Here is a 21,485-nt window from a genome sequence, read left to right as displayed (position 1 = left end):
TTGTTTTCTTGCTTATCCCTAATTGTGTCACTTTTTAATGATGGTAGTAATAGCTTACATTTAATAGGAATTTATGATTTTGTTATAATTCTCCATATCTTATCATATTGGTTTAATAGTTCTTAAATTTAAGTAGGATATATTGGTATTTAGGTTATAGAAGAGAAAAGCTGGAATTCAGATTGATTCAGATTGATTTTCTCAGGGGAAACTTCTTAGTTTCTTTCATCTTTCCACTATTGAATAATGCCTGGAAATGAAGGCAAATTGCTACTGGAATATAAGTGTAAATAATGTACCAGTATACAATTATGTTTAGTGTTAAGCTCTAATTCCTTGCTCTTTTCACTATGTAATAATATCACCTGAAAATGAAGGAAAATGAGGTTGGAAATAAGGTGGAAGCAGATCACCAATCAAATGGAAATGAGGGTTTGTTGTAGCTCATACCTTATATATTTACTACTTACAAGTAACTAAATTATTAGTGTATATTAAGGCATATATGCTTTTTAATACTTAATATAGTTAGTATAAATTTAAATATATATCTTGCTTTTAGGATTTGCATCTATATATGGACACAGAGTCTCAGAAATAGATGAGATGTTTGAAGCAAGAAAAATAATTGGCATTTGTCCACAGTTAGATATACATTTTGATGTTTTGACAGTAGAAGAAAACTTATCCATTTTGGCTTCAATCAAAGGAATACCAGCCAATAATGTAATACAAGAGGTATGTCATTCATATAGAAATATTTCTTTATTCCTTATGAATTACTAATTTTTTGTAATAACTGTTGTAAAAAATGCATGAAAATCTAAATAAAAACCTGTTCTGAGCCAATAAACAGAAATTTATTATAAAGAATTGGGTGGAATTTGGAGTAAATATTTTAGCACATATAAAACTGTCCTTGTTTCATCTGGAGGATTCTAGCTTCTCAATATAGGTTTTTCTTTTCTTCCAAACTTTCCTTGCCTTTCACATCTGCCTCATTTCCTCCATACCCCCCACCCACCGCCATATAGAGCTTTCCAACTGATCCCTTCACCACAACCTAGGAAGTCACAAAAGTAAAACAGACCTATCAATCAGCAATCTTTTTATCTATTATTTCAAAATTATATATGAGTACATGTCAAAATTAAAGTCTGTACTAAAAGAACATTTTTAAGTTGATATTAAAATCAGGACACTTAAAAATTAATATTGATAATTATGCAAATCATATAATTTAAAAAATAACATTGTTTTCACTTTACAGGTGCAGAAGGTTTTACTGGATTTAGACATGCAGGCTATCAAAGATAATCAAGCTAAAAAGTTAAGTGGTGGTCAAAAAAGAAAACTCTCTTTAGGAATTGCTGTTCTTGGGAATCCAAAGGTAAATAAATATTAATGTATTATACACAAATATAATGTATATTTACGTACAATAATACATTATGTAAAGTTTCAATATACATAAAATGCTATACATTATTATGGATGTGATTTATAGTAATAAGGTTTGAAACGTGAGTTATAAAGATGAAACATATTTATGATAGTGGTTACTTCTAGAAAAGGTAATGAAAGGATGGATTTTAGTTATATTTGCAATGTTCTATTTCTTTAAAAAGAGATCTGCAGATAATATGGCCTAAAAAATGGGATTTTTTGCATTTCACTGGTGTTGTGGCTTTAACGGTATTGTTCTAATTCTCTCTTTAGTTTTCTATATGTTTGTAATAGTTCAGAATAAAATTTAAAAACAGATGAAAACCAAAGGAATAGTTCAGTTTTTCGCTGTTCTGCTGATTTTATTTTGTATGTGTCTGTTCTGTGCTCTTCTCTGTCCTGTATTAACAGAACCATCTGTTACAGTGCTTTGGATTAGGCTGGAAAGCTGCAGCCTGAGCCCTCTTGGTGCCTGCCATTCCGCTACACTTCTCCTTGCTGCTATAGCTTGGGATGACTCTGGATTCTGGCTTTATGTTTTTTTGTTTTGCTTTTGAAGATTTTATTTATTTATTTTTGACAGAGAGAGAGAGAGAGACAGCGAAAGAGGGAATACAAGCAGGGTGGTGGGAGAGGGAGAAGCAGGCTCTCCACTGAGCCTGATGTGGGGGCTCCATCCCAGGACCCTGGGATCATGACCTGAGCCGAAGGCAGACACTTAATGACTGAGTCACCCAGGCGCCCCTGGCTTTATGTTAATTTATCTTTCTCTCAACCCCCACCAGTGTTTTATTTTTTAGTTTATGTATCTGATTGTTACTGCATTTATGTCTTACGTGTTACTGATATTAGTCTTTTAAAATTGAAACAAGGAAAATATTCACTTGCCAAACAGTGTAAAAAATTTATGTTAGCTCATATAAGAATAAAAAGCCCAGATTTAGTATGCTTCCTGTTAGAAATAATAATTAGAAATGAGAAAGTTTCCCAGTGTCCATAAATTTTATGTATTTTAGTTTTTTTGAGGATTCTCTGCCGTTCCCTGCTCTTTTTCATGCAGATATTATTGCTAGATGAACCAACAGCTGGAATGGACCCCTGTTCTCGTCATATTGTTTGGAATCTTCTGAAATATGGAAAATCTAATCGGGTAACAGTGTTTAGTACTCATTTCATGGATGAAGCTGATATTCTTGCTGGTGAGATTTTAACTTTATTTTTGAAAGATAAGGTCATGGGCCCAAATAGGAGATGGACATAGACATACTAAATCCTGAGGAATAAAGAAACTGTGATTTTCACAGCTGCGTGTTTTAAACTTTTTAAAAATTACATATTTTTGTGTTTGTGAGTCCTGCAGACCATCTCAGATTCAGTAATTTGCTAGGAGAAGTACTAGGACTCGGCATATAGTTATAGTTACAGGTTCTTACCACAAGACTGAAAGGATGCATAGCAAAATCAGCAAAATGAAAAGGCTTATGGGACATGGAGGAAACCAGACACGAGCTTCCAAAAATCCGCTCCCAATGGAGTCACACAGAATATGCTTAATTTCTCTAGCAAGGAGTTGTTAACAACATATGTGAAATGTTGTCTACCAGGAAAGCTCATTAGGGACTCTGTGCTCAAGGTTTTTACTGGGTACTGGTCATAGAGGCACCTCCTGACTGCCATGTATGAAAACTCCACCTCCCAGAAGGAAGCAAATGTTCAGTACAATCTACATTGTAAATTCGTTTTTTCAGTAGTATCTTTGTTGTTTGTTTGTGTTTTTTTTTAAGTATTTTGAAAACCCAACAAACTGACTTTTTTTGGGGTTGCTTTTTGTTGTTTTTACATTTGATTATAAAGGAAATTGTGAACATGCTTATAATAGTGAGGCTTTTTTGGAAGAGGCTGAGATATTCGAAACAGTATTAAGGAAGTAGACTCCAGAGTTGGACCTGTGTGGGTACAGTGTCTGGGTTTATCACTTAATAAGCTATATGAAATGTGGCCAAATGATACGTTTTCTTATTGCCTCAGTGTTCTCATTTAAAAACCAGGAAGTGATAATCTGGTTTCTTTCTAATAAAGTTGTGAGTATTTAATGATATTTAATGATGATATTGGTGTCTTATATGGTAGTTCACAAAATACAAATGCCAACTGACTTAAAAAATTGAAATGCAGATGCTGTTATTAACCTAAAAATTGAAATGGAAATTTCTGTTTGCAGATAGGAAAGCTGTCATATCACAAGGAATGTTGAAATGTGTTGGTTCTTCAATTTTTCTCAAAAGTAAATGGGGGATCGGCTACCGCCTAAGGTATCATTCATTCTTGATTGACTTTATTCTTTATAGTATTCTTGATCTACTGATACTATATTTCAGATTTGCTATAATGTACTTTGGCCAATTTTTATGGCACTAACTTTACTTTCAACATTTAGAATTTACTTTTGGTTGTTCATTAATTATTTAAAAAACAATGACTTTTGGTTTTCTCTAGCATGTACATAGACCGATACTGTGCCACTGAATCTCTTTCTTCCCTGGTTAAACAACATATACCTGGAGCTACCTTATTACAACAGAATGACCAACAACTTGTGTATAGTTTGCCTTTTAAGGACATGGACAAATTTGCAGGTATTACTTTCAGTTTCCTGATTGTTGAACCAAGCTCTTACATTAGGAATAGGTTTTCTTGATTTACTTTGTTGTATATTTTTGTGTAATATTTACATGTTCCCGGGTAGCTTTACTTTACTCTTACATTTCTACTTTACTTTACTTTTGAAAATCAGAAACAAGCTAATGCGTTCCCCACCCCCCATTTTTTACAAACCCTATGCAGGAAACTAATATGTTAAGTAAAGGTATTTGCTTTGTTGTCAAGAAAGATTGCTCCATTTGCTCAGAAGCCTCCTGGGAATATGTATACACACACACACACACACACACACACACACACACACACACACAGTTGTTTGTATGTGTTCTCAAGTTCTTTTCTAGTTTCATGATTCCGTAATGAAGGACATAATAATATGGTGAACCCTTGAATTATTTTAATTCTGGCATTATTTTTCTGCTTTGTAATGAGGAACTCATACTCAGTCTCCTTATCTGTTCAGGGAATCTCTCAATAACCAAAAGGATATTACTGATGCAGATATGTTGTGTGGAATTCCCATAACACTTATCTCATTTAGATAGAGATTTTCTATTTAATTTAATTGATTTTTTTCCTAGGGAAAAGAAGAATCCTTCATTAACTAGAGTGAACTACATAAGCCGACTTTAGTGTACTCTGCCTATCATTCTGTCTGTAAAAATACTTCTTAGGTTTAATTTATAATATGATAAATATCTATTAGATATATCTCTATAAGCAAACATTCCTTGGGTCCTTAGCAATTTTGAGGAATGTTAATGAAGTTCTGAGACCAAAATGTTTGAGAATTAGTGTGGTAGCAGAGTAAATTTAGTCCTATCCCATTTTAAAAGAGTATTTTAGAGAAATTCATGATGATATGCTTAACAACACAACATTCTTTCATTTTTTTTTCTTTTAGGTTTATTTTCTGCTCTAGACACTCATTCAAATTTGGGTGTAATTTCTTACGGTGTTTCAATGACGACTTTGGAAGATGTGTTCTTAAAGTTGGAAGTTGAAGCAGAAATTGACCAAGCAGGTAAAAACAAAACTAACAAAAAATTTTAGGCAATTAACCAGAGAGATGGTAAGCAAGATGAATAATTATATAAACATGTGAAATATGTTTTTAGAGGAAGAAACAGTAGATGGAAACAGGTAAATAAGTAATTGAGATATTTACTGATAGCAGTAGGAGTTATGAAGGAAATAATGGGGTGCTCTTGGGAGGCAGGTAACTTAGATTGCATCTTTAGGGAGGACTGTGTTGAGATGATAAACGAAGACTTGGATGGCAAGAAAAATCTAAATATGGGAGGATTTTATTTCAAAGCTTTTCAGATAAAGGAAAGTGCTACTGCAAACTTTTTTTTACAAAAGATTTTATTTATTTGACACAGAGAGAGAATGTGCACAAGGGGGAGCAGCAGGCGGAGGGAAAGGGAGAAGCAGGCTCCCCACTGAGTAGGAAGCCCGATGTGAGCCCTGATCCCAGGACCCTGGGATCATGATCTGAGCCAAAGGCAGATGCTTAACCAACTGAACCACCCGGGTGCTCCTGCAAACTGTCAATTAAGGAATGAGTTGGATGTGTTTGATGACAGAGAACAGACCACTGTGGATTGAGTTTAAAGAGCCAAAGAGAGATTAGAGGGGAAGGCCAGGGGCTAGATCATGTCTAGTCTTCGAATATCTGGAAAAGAATTTGGTTTGTTTTCTTAGTGCAGTGTGAAGCTATTGAGAGATCTAAAGCAAAGGAGTAACATGATCTGATTTGCATGTTTAAAAAATGCATTCTGGGGGCGCCTGGGTGGCTCAGTTTGTTAAACGTCTGCCTCTTATTGCAGCTCAGGTCATGATCTCAGGGTCATGAGATTGAGCCCCTCGTCTGGCTCTGCACTGGATGTAGAGGCTGCTTAAGATTCTCTTTCTCCCTCTTCCTTTGCCTCTCTCCCCTCCTTAAAAAGGTAAATAATTAATAATAAATTAAAAATGCATTCCGATTGTTAAATAATGAGAAGATTGTAAAGGAAGTGGAAGCAGGAGGACCGTTAGGAAACTATTACACTTAATCTTGGCTTGAGCTAGGGTGGTTGTGAAAATAGGGAAACAGAATAGGGTTATATCCCTGGTACTGGTGATGACTTGCTGGTGGATTGTCAGTTGTCGGGGAAAGGAAGGACTTAAGAATAATTCCTAAGGGGGTGCCTGGGTGGCTCAGTCATTAAGGATCTGCCTTTGGCTCAGTTCATGATCCTAGGGTCCTGGGATTGAGCCTGCATCGGGCTCCCTGCTCAGTGGGAAGCCTGCTTCTCCCTCTCCCACTCCCCCTGCTTGTGTTCCCTCTCTCTCTCTCTCTCTCTCTCTCTGTCAAAAATAAATAAATAAAATCTTTAAAAAAAAAATTCCTAAGCTTTTTGCTTGAGAACTGGGAATGGCATTTCCTGAGAGTGGGGGAGGAGCAAGTTTGTGGAAAGGAGGAATCCCGGCACAAATTTTGGGTATATTGTTTGAGATGCTAATTGGACCTCTAAGTGGAGGTATACAGTGTGGGCAGTTGGATTAACACATTTGGAGCTGAGTGAAGATGTTAGGATTGACGATTTAAGTTCTGGAATTACTCACAGATAGGTGGTGCCATGGGTTTGGATGAAATCACTCAGGGAAACAGTACAGATAAAGAGTGGACAGGCAAGCCCTGAGGTTGAGTAGTGAGGGGCCAGAAAGAAGGACCCATCATTGCATTTTTTGTCTTTGCAAAAGGAGATGTAAAAGCCCAGACAAAACAACGTTTTAGGAAGGAGGAAGTGATGATCACTTATTTGCTGATTGCTGTGAAGAATAAGATAAGAACAAAAAAGATGGTTTTGGTAACAGGGAAGACAGTAAGGGCTTTGGTAGTGTGGAAGTCAGTGGTGACCTTGACAGTAGCCATTTCAATGGTGTGGTAAAGGTTAGAGTTAGTTCTGTGAGGTTTAAGGTGAGAATGCGAATTGAGGATACTTTTCTTACGATTGAAAGTTAGCAAGATGGTGGTGGTGGTAGTGGGGCAGGAGGGTGAAGGAAACAGGTTGTTTCTCTTGAACATAGAGAAAGGACAAAAGTCAGGATTATAGTAAGGTTGTGATATCAGACTGTAGTCAGAGAAATTTCACCTAAAAGTTTTAGATCTTACATAATTGGAGAGAGAACAAGATGTCAGATTTAGACACGTGTTCAGTTTGGTGAAATTGAGTAGATGAAGGTGTGGAAATGGGAGAAATAGAGGAAGTTAGGGGTCAGGATGTAGGACACATTATCAGTGAGTATGTTTGTAGTACTTCAGGTGATGAAAGAGAATTAGATGGAGAAGATGCTTATATCTCTGATGCTAAATACTTTGAGGTATTTAATGAGTAGTCTGTACAGTTGGATGGTGGGATAAAGATGAGAAGGCTATGTGCAGTGTAGGTATTACTGGCTTTATTTTGTATATCTTTAAGTCCACCATGCAGAATAAATATACCTCTAACATCGGCTTGCTTTCAGTTGGCTGATTTTAAATGTTTTATTTTTCAAAGGTTAAAAATACCAAATTCTGTAGAAGGTAGATTGGTGCTCACTGAATACCATGATTGTGATATACAATATTTTAGCCCCAATATTTAGTTTTAGTCCATTGTATCGGGTAGAGAGAGTTTAGATTGGTTCTTCTTACAAAGTAAGTCATTCATCTAAACTGTTGAGTTGCTAAGGTCCCAGGATAACCAGGCTGTGGTTCATTATTATTTTATGCATTATTCCATTCCACTCTTAAAGTTTTTAGTGTTTACTCATGTTTTAAAATTTAACCTAAGTCAGAGAAGCCCTTCTTTGCGGCTCTCCTCATACTGAAACCAATTTTCATCTCTTCATTATTTTTCATTTATTAAAAATTGAATCACCTATAAAAATAACCTATCCTTTTTCCTATTCTCATTGAATAATTTTATCTGTGTTTGGTCTCATGGAATAAATCATATAGTATGGGGGTGCCTCGGTGGCTCAGTTGGTTACACATCTGCCTTCAGGTCAGGTTATGATCCCAGGGTCCTGGAGTGGAACCCCGCTTGGGCTCCAAGCTCAGTAGGGAACCTGCTTCTCCCTCTCCCCCTCCTCCCCACTCTTATGCTCTCTCAACCTCTCTCTGTCAAATAAATAAATAAAATCTTTTAAAAATCATATAGTATGTTTTTTATGTCTCCTTTCCTTTACCTAATATATGTTGGTAAGGTTTAAACTTACTGTGGTTGTATAGTAGTTTATTCAGTTTCATTGTTTTAGACTATTCTATTACTTATGTGCTCACCTGTTGGTAGGCATTTGGATTCTTCCTAGTTAATGGCTATTCTTGACAGGTCACTAGCTAAGAATTTTCTTGTATATGTGTTTTGGTGGACCTATGTATGTATCTTCCTTGCATTTATACTTAGTGGAGAATTTTCTGGGTCATAAGGTATGCGTGTGTTCAGTTTTAATAATATTGCCAAAGTATATGAGAGTTCTGTTTGTCCGACCTCACTACCAGATGTGTGCTTCTTTAAAATTTATATGCCTCAGGGGCACCTGGGTGGCTCAGTGGGTTAAAGCCTCTGCCTTCGGCCCAGGTCATGATCCCAGGGTCCTGGGGTCGAGCCCCACATCAGGCTTACTGATCAGGGGGGAGCCTGCTTCCCTTCCTCTCTCTCTGCCTGCATCTCTGCCTACTTGTGATCTCTGTCTGTCAAATAAAAAAAATAATAAAATCTTAAAAAAAAATTTATATGCCTCAGAAAGATTTTCATTCTTTTAAGGAATATCCTGTAATTTTCTGTCTTTATTTTGTTTTGGCCAACAGATTATAGTGTATTTACTCAGCAGCCACCAGAGGAAGAAATGGATTCAAAATCTTTTGATGAAATGGAGCAGAGCTTACTTATTCTTTCTGAAACCAAGGCTTCTCTTGTGAGCACCATGAGCCTTTGGAAACAACAGGTGTATACAATAGCAAAGTTTCATTTGCTTACCTTGAAAAGGGAAAGTAAATCAGTAAGATCAGTGTAAGTATGATCACTTTCCTGCCTGATGAGTTGTTTTTTTAAGGCTACAAATTCAATTTGTCATCTTAATTTTTTAAAATGTAGACGTAGATAAATCTATGTAGTTTTGTAAGATTAAGACTATAACTTCACAATGTCGGAGAAAAGAATTACGCATGTAGCGATTTCTTTGAATACCACTAGAGCTTTCACTTTTTTTTAACTAGAATTTTTTGTCTTATCTAAATGAGGGACTGTCATAATATTCTTTAATTGTGTAATTTTTGAATTATTGTCACTAAATTTTATTTTGCAATTATATTTTACGCAATTGTTTTGTATGTATTACTATTATGTATAACCGCTTTTGTAAACAGCAGGAAGAGTAAGTTTTATCTCTATGTATTGTTAAAGAAATGGAAATATAAAGAAAGCTTTATAGCTTGTAGAACTGGGATCAAAATGATATCTTTTCATCTTTGCTTTACCTCTTTCAGGTTCCCATGGGTGCTAGACTTTCAGTTATTGGGACATAACATTAATTGTTTTCATATAACACACTCCGATCTTGTTTGATCCAAAACAGCAGTAGAAATAAAATTTAATAAGTGAGAATATTGTTATGTGCTTGAGATATGCTGAATTCATTTGCTTTTTTGCCCTAGGTTAGTCAGTATCAAAGAAATGTCAGTCAACTGTCTTATATATTCCAGTCTCAGCATTACTAAAAGAAAAATATTTACTTAAATCAGCATGTTTCAGTTTATTGAACATTACTCTCTTAAAATATTCCCTGAAAAACAATAAAAGTCTTAGTTCAGACTGTGATAACAAAAGAACATAGACTCGGTTGCTTGAACAACGAAATTTATTTTATCATGGTTTTAGAGAGTGGAAATCAGATTAGGGTACAAAATTGGTCCTGAGGGCAGTCTTTCTGGCTTGCAGAGATGGGCCATTATCTTGCTGTGTGCTCATATGACTTTCTTTGTTGATGCACAGGAGACAGAGAACAAGCTCTCTGATGTCTCTTAGACGGGCACTATTCCTATCTTAAGGGCCCAATGCCCATGACCTCATCTAATCCTGATTACCTCCCAAAGGCCTTATTCCTAATACTATCACACTGGGGATTAGGGTTTCAGAGTATGAATTTGGGGGGAGGATGACACAAATATTCAATTCCTAACAAAAAGTATTCCAAATATGCATTTGACCATCTGTGCATTTAGGAAATAGGAAATCTTATATTTAGGAAATCTTATATTTCCTGTCTTAAAGACTTGTTTATTAGCATATGAAAACACATGAGAGGTTCTATCATAAAGAAATTGCTTCAATTTTGTTAAATCCAGAGTTTCCAAATACTGTTTAATCATGAATTTTTTAACGTAAAACACCTATTAACTGGTAGGATTTAATGCAGTATGCTTTTGGAAATGCTGATTCAGGTATACTTACAGCAGTTTATAAGAATGATTTTTTGAGAATTAGAGGGTTTCTGAAAATTATAAAATGCTTAACTGATAATCTAAGCTCTCTCTACCCACTTGCTATGATACCTATTATATAAAATGTAGCAAATATTTTATAGGACAAGACAGAAGGATATCTGCCTTCCAGATAGAAGGGCATTTTGAATAGGTAATAGAATTATGTACTTGACAAATAGCAAATAATGATCCTTATAACTGACCATAGTATGTCTTGCTTTGCCTCTCTCTAGAGGAACAATGGAAATTAATATGGTATGGATGGCATTTCAAAGGTATCAGTCATTCAAAGTTTCACTATATTTAAAAACTAAAGAAAAGCTCCCTGTATTTTTGTTTCCTTCTCTATATCTTATATATTTTTGTATTGTATCTTTTCTAAAGCATAGGAGAGTAAATAGTTAAGACAGAGAGCAGGAAACAAAAGTTCCCTAAGGACAGTGAATGCGTAAATGTGGCATAATGTCTGGTTCTTAAAAAAGCTATAAGCACAAGTTTATATACCCATAAAAGTTTCAGGATGACTTGATCTTAGTTTCATAAGTTTTAATTTTGTCATTGAGTACTGGCTTTCTGTCCAGTTGTGTCATGAGATCGTTTTGGAGAATAGAAATTCTATTCCCGAACACTATTTTTTTCAGGTTTTTCTTTTCTCACTCTCTCTGTCTCTCTGTCTCTCTCTTTTTAACATGTGTACTTTTAACTGTTATTTGAAGGATTTTTAAAAATAGATTTACATATTAATGTACCCTGTGCTGTTTTATTTTTTTCCTTTCAGGTTGCTTCTGCTTTTAATTTTTTTTGCAGTTCAGATTTTTATGTTTTTGGTGCACCGCTCTTTTAAAAATGCTGTGGTTCCCATCAAACTTGTTCCAGACTTATATTTCCTAAAACCTGGAGATAAACCTCATAAATACAAAACAAATCTGCTTCTTCAAAATTCTACTGGTGAGAGTGTGTGAAGGTCTGTGAATGTGTGTTGGTTGGGACATGGGGTCTGGGATATAGGTTTGAGGTTGGGATTTTAGAAATAGATCTAAGGTAAAGGCATGGTTTGTGTGTACAAATTTAAGTTTTAAAAAACTATTTACTGATGCTGAGTAAAATATTACAGAAATGAAATTTTGGTTAAGTGTAGATTACAGTTTTTAAAACTAACATTGTACTGTTTATGATATTAAGATTCCCTTTTTTAATGGTAGCAACATATTCTGAATAGTGTGTTTCATATTAAGGTTTATTACAAGCAAAATAAACTTTGGAAGTTGAAACACCTTTAGAAAGAGTTACAATATATAATATTTATGCAGTTATATATCTCAATAGAAATGTTTAAATAATTTTTCAAGGACTATAAAAAATAGGAATTAAGAAAAACTCATTAGATATAAATATAATCAAATATATTAAATTGGTAATGAATATTTTTGATTTTGCTGTTGCTTATTTTAATTACATAGTTGTCAAATATGAAAAAAAATTAAGAACCATGGTCTTGAGCAAGGCTCAGAACAAGTAAAAAAAAAAAAATTGACATTGGTTTCTGCTTTTCAAAATAATAAAACTTAATACAGAATTTGGAACAGTTGTTCCTACAAAATCTCTCATCTGCATAGATATAGTCCTAAGGTTCTTGAAGAGTAAATCAAAGTTGGCTAACTCCGGCAGATTTTCAGAAGAACAGAGGCAACTTTATTTGCTTGTCTTGCTGAAATAGGTTAGAAAATTGCACTTAATATAATCATTTATATAACTCACAAAATCTTCGGAGTTTAGTATTTTCCAACACTTACTTATATTCTAGTATCTTTCCTTTTTGATTCACTATTAACTGAAGAGTTTTGACCAGTGTTAGATAATAATCATAGTTAGGGATGATTATAAATTACTCTTAAAATCATCACTTTTAAAATGTGACTCTTAGTTTATTATATAATCTTTATTCTTTTGGAGAAAGAATATATTTCATGATAGAAAACTACTCTTAAATAGAAAATTGATGCTTTATAATATATTTCTTTCATTAGAATTTTTGTTTTGATTTTAATACACATTTCATGTTGGTAAAATACAGTGCTACATAAAGCCTTATACTTTTATAGGGGCATTTTTTGTGTGTTTGGGAAATTGTATATGTATCTGAAATCATTTTGGTTTGAGTTCACTCTCACTGATCTGCAGAAATACTAGTATTTTCAAAGTTTTGTCCCTTTTGTTATTTTTTAGTATTTCTAGAATTGCTTACTTATGTACCCTGTATCATCCTAGGCCTTTTTGGTCCTAAATAAAGCCATATTTCTTTTGGAAATTACTGGCCTCTGTATGTCTATATTGGATTGTATCTGATCCTCCTTGGAAAGCTTTTTGTATCAAGGGTGATATAGTTCCTTCAGTTACAATGTAGCTCTCTCCTCAAGAGTACAGAGCCACTGTGGCAAACTAGAGAAAAGAGGTCATTTGAGATACTAGATGAGGAGTAAATGTAGGATCTAAAAAAGCTGCAGCAAGAGCCCTGAAAGCACCATTCCCTCTGACACTTAGGTTTGCTACAGAGTCTGATCTAGCTGCCATACTATTTTTAATTACTGATAGTGGTTTCCTTTGCTTGGTTTTGATTTCTCTCAAAGTCACATTTGTTCTTTCTGGCTTTTGTGAAGATGGAAGGGGAGCAGTTTCCATTCATCAGACTTATTGGTATAGACTTAAACCTAAGACAGGATCCATCGTCTTTCCGTTGGCTCTAGGTGATTTAAGGAATGTAGATGGAGACCTGATTATGTGATGTAGTATTTTAAGGCAGTTGAGGCAATTGACATTGATAAAATTTGTCTGTTCCAAGCACACAGAAACCCTCTAAGGAGTGATGTTACCTGACTTCACATCCTGCCTCTTTCTACCTTTCTGAGCCTAGCAGGTTCTCTTATTCCATAAAATTGTCAGATTTTTATTCTCACAATTTAGCCAAATTTCGTGTGCGTATTATAGGTAAACTTTCAGTGTAACAATAGTAGCAGCAGGAGCTAACATTTGTACAATTACTGTGCCAGGTTCTGTTTTTAAAGCCAGTTTCTGTTTTTAAAGCCTGTATGTATTGACTTGGATTTGAATCCAGGCTGACTGGCTCCACTGCCAGTGTTCTTAATGATGTCTTGTCTAACAAAGATAATCTTTTTTTTTTAAAGTTCTTCCCAATGTTATTAAAAGTCTGGGTCTGTTTCTTATTTAAACTGATTCTTTATTATTTGCTTATTTTCTCATGCCAGACTCCGATATCAGTGATCTTACCAGCTTTTTCACAAGCCAGAACATAATGGTGACAATGTTTAATGACAGTGACTATGTGTCTGCTGCTCCCCATAGTGCAGCTTTAAATGTGATGTATTCTGAAAAGGTAAGAGTAATATATGTGAGTGAATACCTATTGGAAAGTTATAGAACATTAAGATATTTTCTCTAAAGTTAATCGTTTGCTGAATTGACGTCATTAGTTGGAAATTAGAATTTACTTTTGGACATTTCTAGCATTTATAATGTATTTTATGACTTGGTGGATGACCAATATAAAAAACTATAAGAAATTTAATTTAATCTTTGTGTTCTATTTTTGCTTAAAATACCAAAATATTTATAGACTCCACACCGGGTTATGTTTATCCATCTGTCTTTATCTATTGAATATTATTTCTGTAATTTGTTCAATCAACTTTTAGTTAGTGAAGATTCCCTTAGTCTGGGAGAAAAGCTTAGTACATAGTAGCAATGGATTTATATATGGTATGTAATAACACTCTCTTTTTTTTTTTTTAATTTTAGGACTATGTTTTTACAGCTGTTTTCAACAGTACTATGGTTTGTTCTTTACCTGTATTGATGAATATTATCAGTAATTATTATCTTTATCATTTAAATGTGACTGAAAGCATCCAGGTCTGGAATACCCCATTCTTTCAAGTAAGCGAACTTTAAGAAGTGTGTGTGTAAAAAAAAAAATGTGTGTGTACACATGTGTGCAATAAAAGCTAAGACCTAATACAAAGGAAATCTGTAGACGTTCATTTTGTGACATTCTTAGTCTTACTAAAACTTGAGTTGGGGCGCCTAGGTGGCTCAGTGGGTTAAGCTGCTGCCTTCGGCTCAGGTCATGATCTCTGGGTCCTGGGATCGAGTCCCACATCGGGCTCTCTGCTCAGTGGGGAGCCTGCTTCCCTCTCTCTCTCTCTCTCTGCCTCTCTGCCTACTTGTGATCTCTGTCAAATAAATAAAATTGCAAAAAAAAAAAAAAAGCAAACAACAACAACAAAAAAAACTTGAGTTGAGGATGCTTTACATCTGGGTTTAGGAGTGCCTAGTATTAGTTTGCTTCAGGATCAAGGAAGTTCTCTCTTGGTACTGACATTTTTATAAAGCATAAGTATTTTTTGTATTAATCATACAAGAAAAATTAAGATAATTAAAACATTTATCTAAGATCTCTTACTGGGGTATTGGAAAACTTGAGAAGTTGCTCATACAGTCATTTTTCCTCTAGATAGGACTATTGGATTATAAATGTGAAAATTAAGTCTTCAGAAAAATAGTCAACATTTTTCTCTCACCCTTATGTTTTATTTTTCACATATGGAAAGTAAATGGACAAATATTTTTCTATAATAGAATTTCTACTTTCTATTGCTATACTTTTTTAACAGTTTTTTTTTGAGATCTACTTCATATGCTATTAACTCATTTCAATCCAGTGATTTTTATTATGTTCATAGAGTTCTGCATCCATCACAACATCAGTTCTAGATTTCATTATCTCTCCCACCTTCCAGAAGACCCTTGCACCTGTTGAGGGCAGCGGTAATACAATGCACTTGGTTCTGAGTAGTTTGTATTTGGGGCACCAGCTGTTTACTTTAGTTGTCTGGAAAAGTTTCCTTCTGTACTTGAGTCTTTGGGGCAGCTAGGGACCATTGAGGCCTGTGGGAGTTATAGCCCCCTCTGCTGGGGAGAAGAAACTCCTGTTTCCATAGGAGGCTGAGCTTGTTCCAAAGTACAGCTTTTTCAAAAGGGAATAGGGCCCCGAGATCCAAATGGCTCACAGTCCCAGCAACTGACGAATGCATCAATCTGACATGGTCCTGTTCATTGCATAGGACTACTGGTGGACATGTTACCTGCTTTTTCATGTACATTATTATTTTTAATTAAATGATAAAGCTTAATTTAAATGCCCTAATATTCTCTGTTGTAGATGAGAAAAGGAAATATGATGATCTGCTCAGGATTGTATAGCTACTTATTAAGTGGCAGAGCTGGTCCTGTAACTCACTGCCTGTTAACTCTGCCACCTGTTTTTTCATACCGACTATATGCCTAGAATAGATATCCTAATGTGTTTCTTCAGAGGTTTTGATAGTCTTTTATTGAGAAAGTACTAAGATGATATAAAGTGATTCTCAGTTTCATTTCTTACTCTGTGATTGTCTTTCAGGAAATTACAGACATAGTTTTTAAAATTGAGCTGTATTTTCAAGCAGCTCTTCTGGGAATCATTGTTACTGCAATGCCGCCTTACTTTGCCATGGAAAATGCAGAGAATCATAAGGTAATGATTGAGTAAAAATTACAGGTAAAGTTTATACAAAACAATTACTTGCTTTGCATGAGTGCAAGACATGTTTTAGGAGCAAGTAAATGAAGAATAAACATATTTAATATAGTAATAATAATAACTATCATTTATTACTTGAGTCCCTGTCACATGCTTCAAAAGTTACATCCTTTAATCTTTACAACACTGTGATATAAGTTTTATGTTACCAACTTTATTTATAGGTCAGGAAGTGGGGATGGTAGTGGTCATATCATGTGCCCGTGTTGTCTCATCTTGTTTAAGTAGTGGATCCTTATGTTCTTAATAGGTACACTAACCTTTCTCTCTCCCTTAACCCTTAATGGAATGTGTTGAATGCACAAGATACTTAATTTTTGCGAAATGAAAAAGTAGGTAGATAATGATTGTGACCACCAGAGCCCAGGACAAATTGCTATGTGTACAGAGTTGTTCGGTATCCTTCACTTTCTTTTCTGCCCCTTTCTCTTCTGTCCTCAGGCACATGATGCTCTTGCAAGGTCTCTTGATTGTTCAAAGCCTTCCACTCTCCTACCCTGAGGACGTTGTCCCTCTCTTACTCCTCTAATCAAAATTCTCGTTCTCCATATGTCTTCTTAGTTCAGTGTAAGCAGATAGTCTAAATTAATTTACCCATGTGACAAATAATGAAGTCTCAGAGCAGACAATTATATATTTTATATATTTTATATATTTTCTCTAGTGGAAAGTGGTACATAAGTCTCAGGAGGTATTCTAAAAATATATTCATTTTTTCTGTTATAAATATATATATGTTCATTGTTCTAATTTAGAAAATGTAGGAAAGGGGCGCCTGGGTGGCTTAGTCAGTTAAGCATTTGCCTTCAGCTCAGATTATGATCTCAGGGTCCTGGAATCAAGCCCCGGGTAGCACTCCCTGCTGAGCAGGGAGTCTGCTTCTCCCTCTGCCTATACCCCTCCCCACCCCCACTCGTGCGCTTGCTCTCTCTCAAATAAATAAATAAAATTTTCAAAAAAAATGTAGGAAAGCATAAGAAAATTAAGAAATACTCATAACACCCACAACTCACAGTAAAACTTACTAGACAATTGCATTTTTCTCTTTTGTTTCAACTTAAATGTTTTTTAATTCAAATTTTTATTTAGAGATAATTGTAGATTCATATTAGGTGTTAAGAAACAATACAGTGAGATCCTCTGTATCCTACTTGCTTCACCTCAATAATAGCTTATAAAATTGTGGTATAATAGTAAAATCCCGGGATATTGACATTGATACAGTCAGGGTAGAGTGGCTTCACCACAGAGATTCCTCCTATTGCCCTTTTCAAGCCCACACACCCACCCCCTCCCTGACCTCTGGCAACCACTAATCTATTCTCGATTTCTGTAATTCTGATATTTCAAGAGTGTATATATGGAATCATAACGTATTTTTGGGAGGGGTTAGATTTTTTTCACTTAGGATAATTCCCTGGAGATTCATTCAATTTGTTGATATGTATCAGTAGTCTATTGTTTTTTATTGCTGCGTAGTAGTCCATGGTGTGGATCTGGATTGTTTCCAGTTTTTGACTATTATGAATAAAGCTGCTGTGAACATTTGTGTAGAGGTTTTTGTGTGAATGTAAGTTTTCACTTCTCTGTGATAAATGCCCAAGAGTACAATTGCTGTGTCATATGGTGATTCCGTGTTTAGTTTTATAAGACGTTGTCAAACAGTTTTCCAGGGTGGATATTCTGTTTTACGTTCCCACCAGCATTGTATGCATGACAAAAGCGTGGATGAGCCAGAATAACTCTTATTTGACTTGGTTTATGTTTTCATACTTATATTGTTTACATTTTTGTTCTTATAATTCATTGAACATAAAAGTTGTACGTTTTTTATCACTTCTCCTCTTCTTAACTAATCTTTATATTCCATGCATCTGTTATCTCTATGGCTAGCTCCTTCATATAATATATTTAATTATTGGGAGTATGTTTTTAAAGATGCCAAAAATCAACAGTAAAATTGTTAGGTATTTGGATTTATAAAATATTTTTTGAAATTTCAAATTATGAGAAGATGAGAGAGGAAAACTCAGATCATTTAAGTTTACTGTTTGTATACATGAAAATGCTAATTACTTAAAGTAATAACAACTTACATTTTTGTACTACAAAGGAGGATATAAAAGGCTAAAATGAATTATCAGTACAGAGTTTCACTATTTAGCTGAAAACCTTATGTAAATCCCAAAGACACTTGGCAGTTTATTAGTTTTTCATGAAAGCTTAATTTTTAAAAATGAGAATGTCTTTTCTGTTTAAACATATCTTTCATCTACTTCCACAGAGTTGTAAAAGTGACATTGTTTTGGCTACTTATTGTTGGCACAGCTATAATCCCCATGACATCTTTTGCTTCATTTTAGTTTTGTGTTTCTTTACTGTATTCTGATTCTGAAAAATTTTGTCAGTATTGTTACATCTCAGGACTGAGCCAAATTAAAGACCATATGGAATTTATATTTAATTGTAGGAGGGTTTTTATTACCTAGAGAGCTGAAATGTGATCTGTCTTGTTTTATTGATGTAAAATTAAGAGTTCCACAATAATTTTCTTACTTTTTGTGTGTAAAATGTTTATAGTTATAATCAGTTTTCCCTCCTCCCTCTTTTTTGTTTTGTAGATCAAAGCTTGTACCCAGCTTAAACTTTCAGGACTTTTGCCATCTGCATATTGGATTGGACAAGCTATTGTTGATATCCCCTTATTTTTTCTTGTTCTTATTTTGATGCTAGGAAGTTTATTTGCATTTCATTATGGATTGTATTTTTATGCTATAAAGTTCCTTTCTGTGGTAAGTTAATATTACTTGTACTTATGTTATTTATAAATGAAATGTTATTTAAAAAAACTAAGTATTTGTAAACCTGACAAGTGGTTTGTCAAGTAATTTGGATATTAATTTTTTTAATAGAAAGTAGAACCAGTATCTATTTTAATCATTGTATATGATACTTATAATGAAATTTATATTACTGTAAGTGATTTTTTTAAAAAACAGCAACTAGCCATCATTATAAAATAATTCCTTGAGACTGAGGTGGTCTTTCTGTAGACTACAATACTTGTGTATAATCAGGAATAATTAAGCAGTCCTTCCTTAAAATGTCTTCCTTGTCTCTATGCCTGAAAATAATTTCAAAAGAAGCTCTTTTATTCCATAATTTAAAGTATCGCTGAAAACACTAAGGAAGAGTATGGCTTACATTCATGTTCATGTGTATATGACCCTTCATGTGAATAATTTGTATTAGGAAAAAGGGAAAATAGAACTAGGTGAGGTTGGGGTTTCTGAAAGTTATTTTATCATTTTGCCAGAGATAATACTGACTTTACATATAAATTTCTGGTTTATAAATTAATAATTTTTTTTTAAATATTTGCCAAATGTATTGAATGCTGTATATTGAAATAGTAGCTAATAGTTGATTAAGAGGGGTAAAACAGCTAGTATACTTGTTTTTATAACATGGGTAGAGATAGCATTTTGGTTAGCATAAAAAAGAACTAGAAATAGTGTTCAGTGTAATTTATTTATTTAGGATTGTGTTGACAAGTAGTTAGAAGTATGAGTTTTACTGATTTAGGAAAAATGTGCATGGTAATTCCTCAAGTAACTACAGTTGGAGTGATTGCTTGAGACATAAAATTTGAAAAATAATCATTCCTTAATATTTTGATACAACTGGTGTTTTATGTCATATATATTGCTAACTATTCATATTTTATATAAAAGTGCACATTTCTGTTTTACAGGTTTTTTGCCTTATTGGTTATGTTCCATCAGTCATTCTGTTTACCTATGTTATCTCCTTCACTTTTAAAAAAATTTTGAATACCAAAGAGTTTTGGTCATTTATCTATTCTGTGGTAAGTCATGTTTTGTATTATTTCACCCCAGCTTTTCATAGTAGCTTCCTTGTACGTCATGAACTCTTGCAGGCTTATGTTCAAATGTTATTGTGTCTTTTCTGAGTACAGAACTTAGGTAGCTAGCTGACAGCATCTCTGTGTCTAATGCATCACCCACCAAGGGGTGGTACTGAAGGCATGTAAGAATTACATGGCAAGGATACCGGGGGCAAACAGCGGGGCCTGGCACCTGGCACCTCCTGGCTAAGTATCACCTCTGGTTCTGTGTTTCATTAGAGGATTGAAAACATAGTAAATACCAAGGCACAAACTTAGAAGTGGGTTTATATAAAATTGCTAAACACTTTTTCACTTGTTTTCTCATTTTTTCTCTTTAGACAGCATTGGCTTGCATTGCAGTTACCGAAATAACATTCTTTATGGGATACACAGTTACGGCTGTTCTTCATTATACCTTTTCCATAGTCATTCCAATCTATCCACTTCTAGGTTGTCTGATTTGTTTCATAAAGGTAGGTCTTTTATATGCTTTAATATTTGTAAAGCATAAATACTGCCTAATCTTTGAGATCTTAGTTCTTATACTGAATATAGTTTAAAAAAAAAAGCTTAGTTGCTCTTTACTTGATTTGAATGTTATTAAGCAGCAGTTTAAGATTACTGTGAAATCTTTTCAAGCATGTCTTTAAGCTGTAAAATCTCAGAGGAGTACATCTGTTAACTGTTCTTTGATTCCCAAAAGGATGCACATAAATTCCAAGTATGATCTGACTTTGGTCAGTGTTTGTTTAGGGGGAGTTTTTCAGGGATGAAATAATGTATTCTACTACAGAGGGATGAGAGAAAATAAAGTGTAAGAGACTTTTTTCAAAGAAAAAATAAAACATTAGTTTTATTAAGCCTGGATAACTGAAAAAATTTGCATGTGATTAGAAAAAATTAAATAATGAATTCGTGATTTAGAATGATTGCTGACTTAATTGTATGCACTGGCCCTCCCTTTGCCCCTCCCCAGCTTTCTTTTTTGCTTCAGTTTAATATGTTTAATTTATACATCCCCAGATAGAAATATTTTGGTGTGGGGAAGATTTTAATCTAAGTAGAAATAGCTATTAATACTAATAGCTAACTTATGTATAGAGAATACATCTTTGCTGAACAAAATGCATTTTAATCTAAGTATTCCTGCACATTGCAGCTATAAGAAAACTACTACTCGCAACACTTCTGACACCAAATGTGTATGGGTTTTTCACTCACATAAAGCAGTTCTGACACCTAACTACCTGGAGTTAATGCAGACTCAGGGCTACGTTCTGGGTTAAGCATGCAGTCCC

General features: G+C 34.3%; 1 protein-coding gene across 1 annotated transcript in view; it reads left to right on the top strand.

Annotated features, from left to right (window-relative positions):
• The window catches only part of ABCA5 (ATP binding cassette subfamily A member 5), a 71,585-nt gene that overhangs the window by 34,703 nt on the left and 15,397 nt on the right, over positions 1–21,485 (top strand). The window contains exons 13-27 of the mRNA XM_080826725.1: positions 563–738; positions 1,271–1,390; positions 2,507–2,645; positions 3,668–3,758; positions 3,943–4,082; positions 5,012–5,131; positions 8,948–9,149; positions 10,855–10,896; positions 11,400–11,569; positions 13,885–14,012; positions 14,435–14,572; positions 16,098–16,211; positions 18,899–19,069; positions 20,032–20,145; positions 20,526–20,660. Coding sequence (XP_080682851.1) covers positions 563–738; positions 1,271–1,390; positions 2,507–2,645; positions 3,668–3,758; positions 3,943–4,082; positions 5,012–5,131; positions 8,948–9,149; positions 10,855–10,896; positions 11,400–11,569; positions 13,885–14,012; positions 14,435–14,572; positions 16,098–16,211; positions 18,899–19,069; positions 20,032–20,145; positions 20,526–20,660 — 2,000 coding nt within the window. The remainder of the gene's footprint in view (positions 1–562; positions 739–1,270; positions 1,391–2,506; positions 2,646–3,667; positions 3,759–3,942; positions 4,083–5,011; positions 5,132–8,947; positions 9,150–10,854; positions 10,897–11,399; positions 11,570–13,884; positions 14,013–14,434; positions 14,573–16,097; positions 16,212–18,898; positions 19,070–20,031; positions 20,146–20,525; positions 20,661–21,485) is intronic.

The sequence above is a fragment of the Martes martes genome (genome assembly GCF_963455335.1).
Source record: "Martes martes genome assembly, chromosome: 16".
In the NCBI taxonomy this organism is placed as follows: Eukaryota; Metazoa; Chordata; class Mammalia; order Carnivora; family Mustelidae; genus Martes; species Martes martes.
Note: the sequence above shows the minus strand (reverse complement) of the source record. Positions and strands in the feature narration are given on the sequence as shown.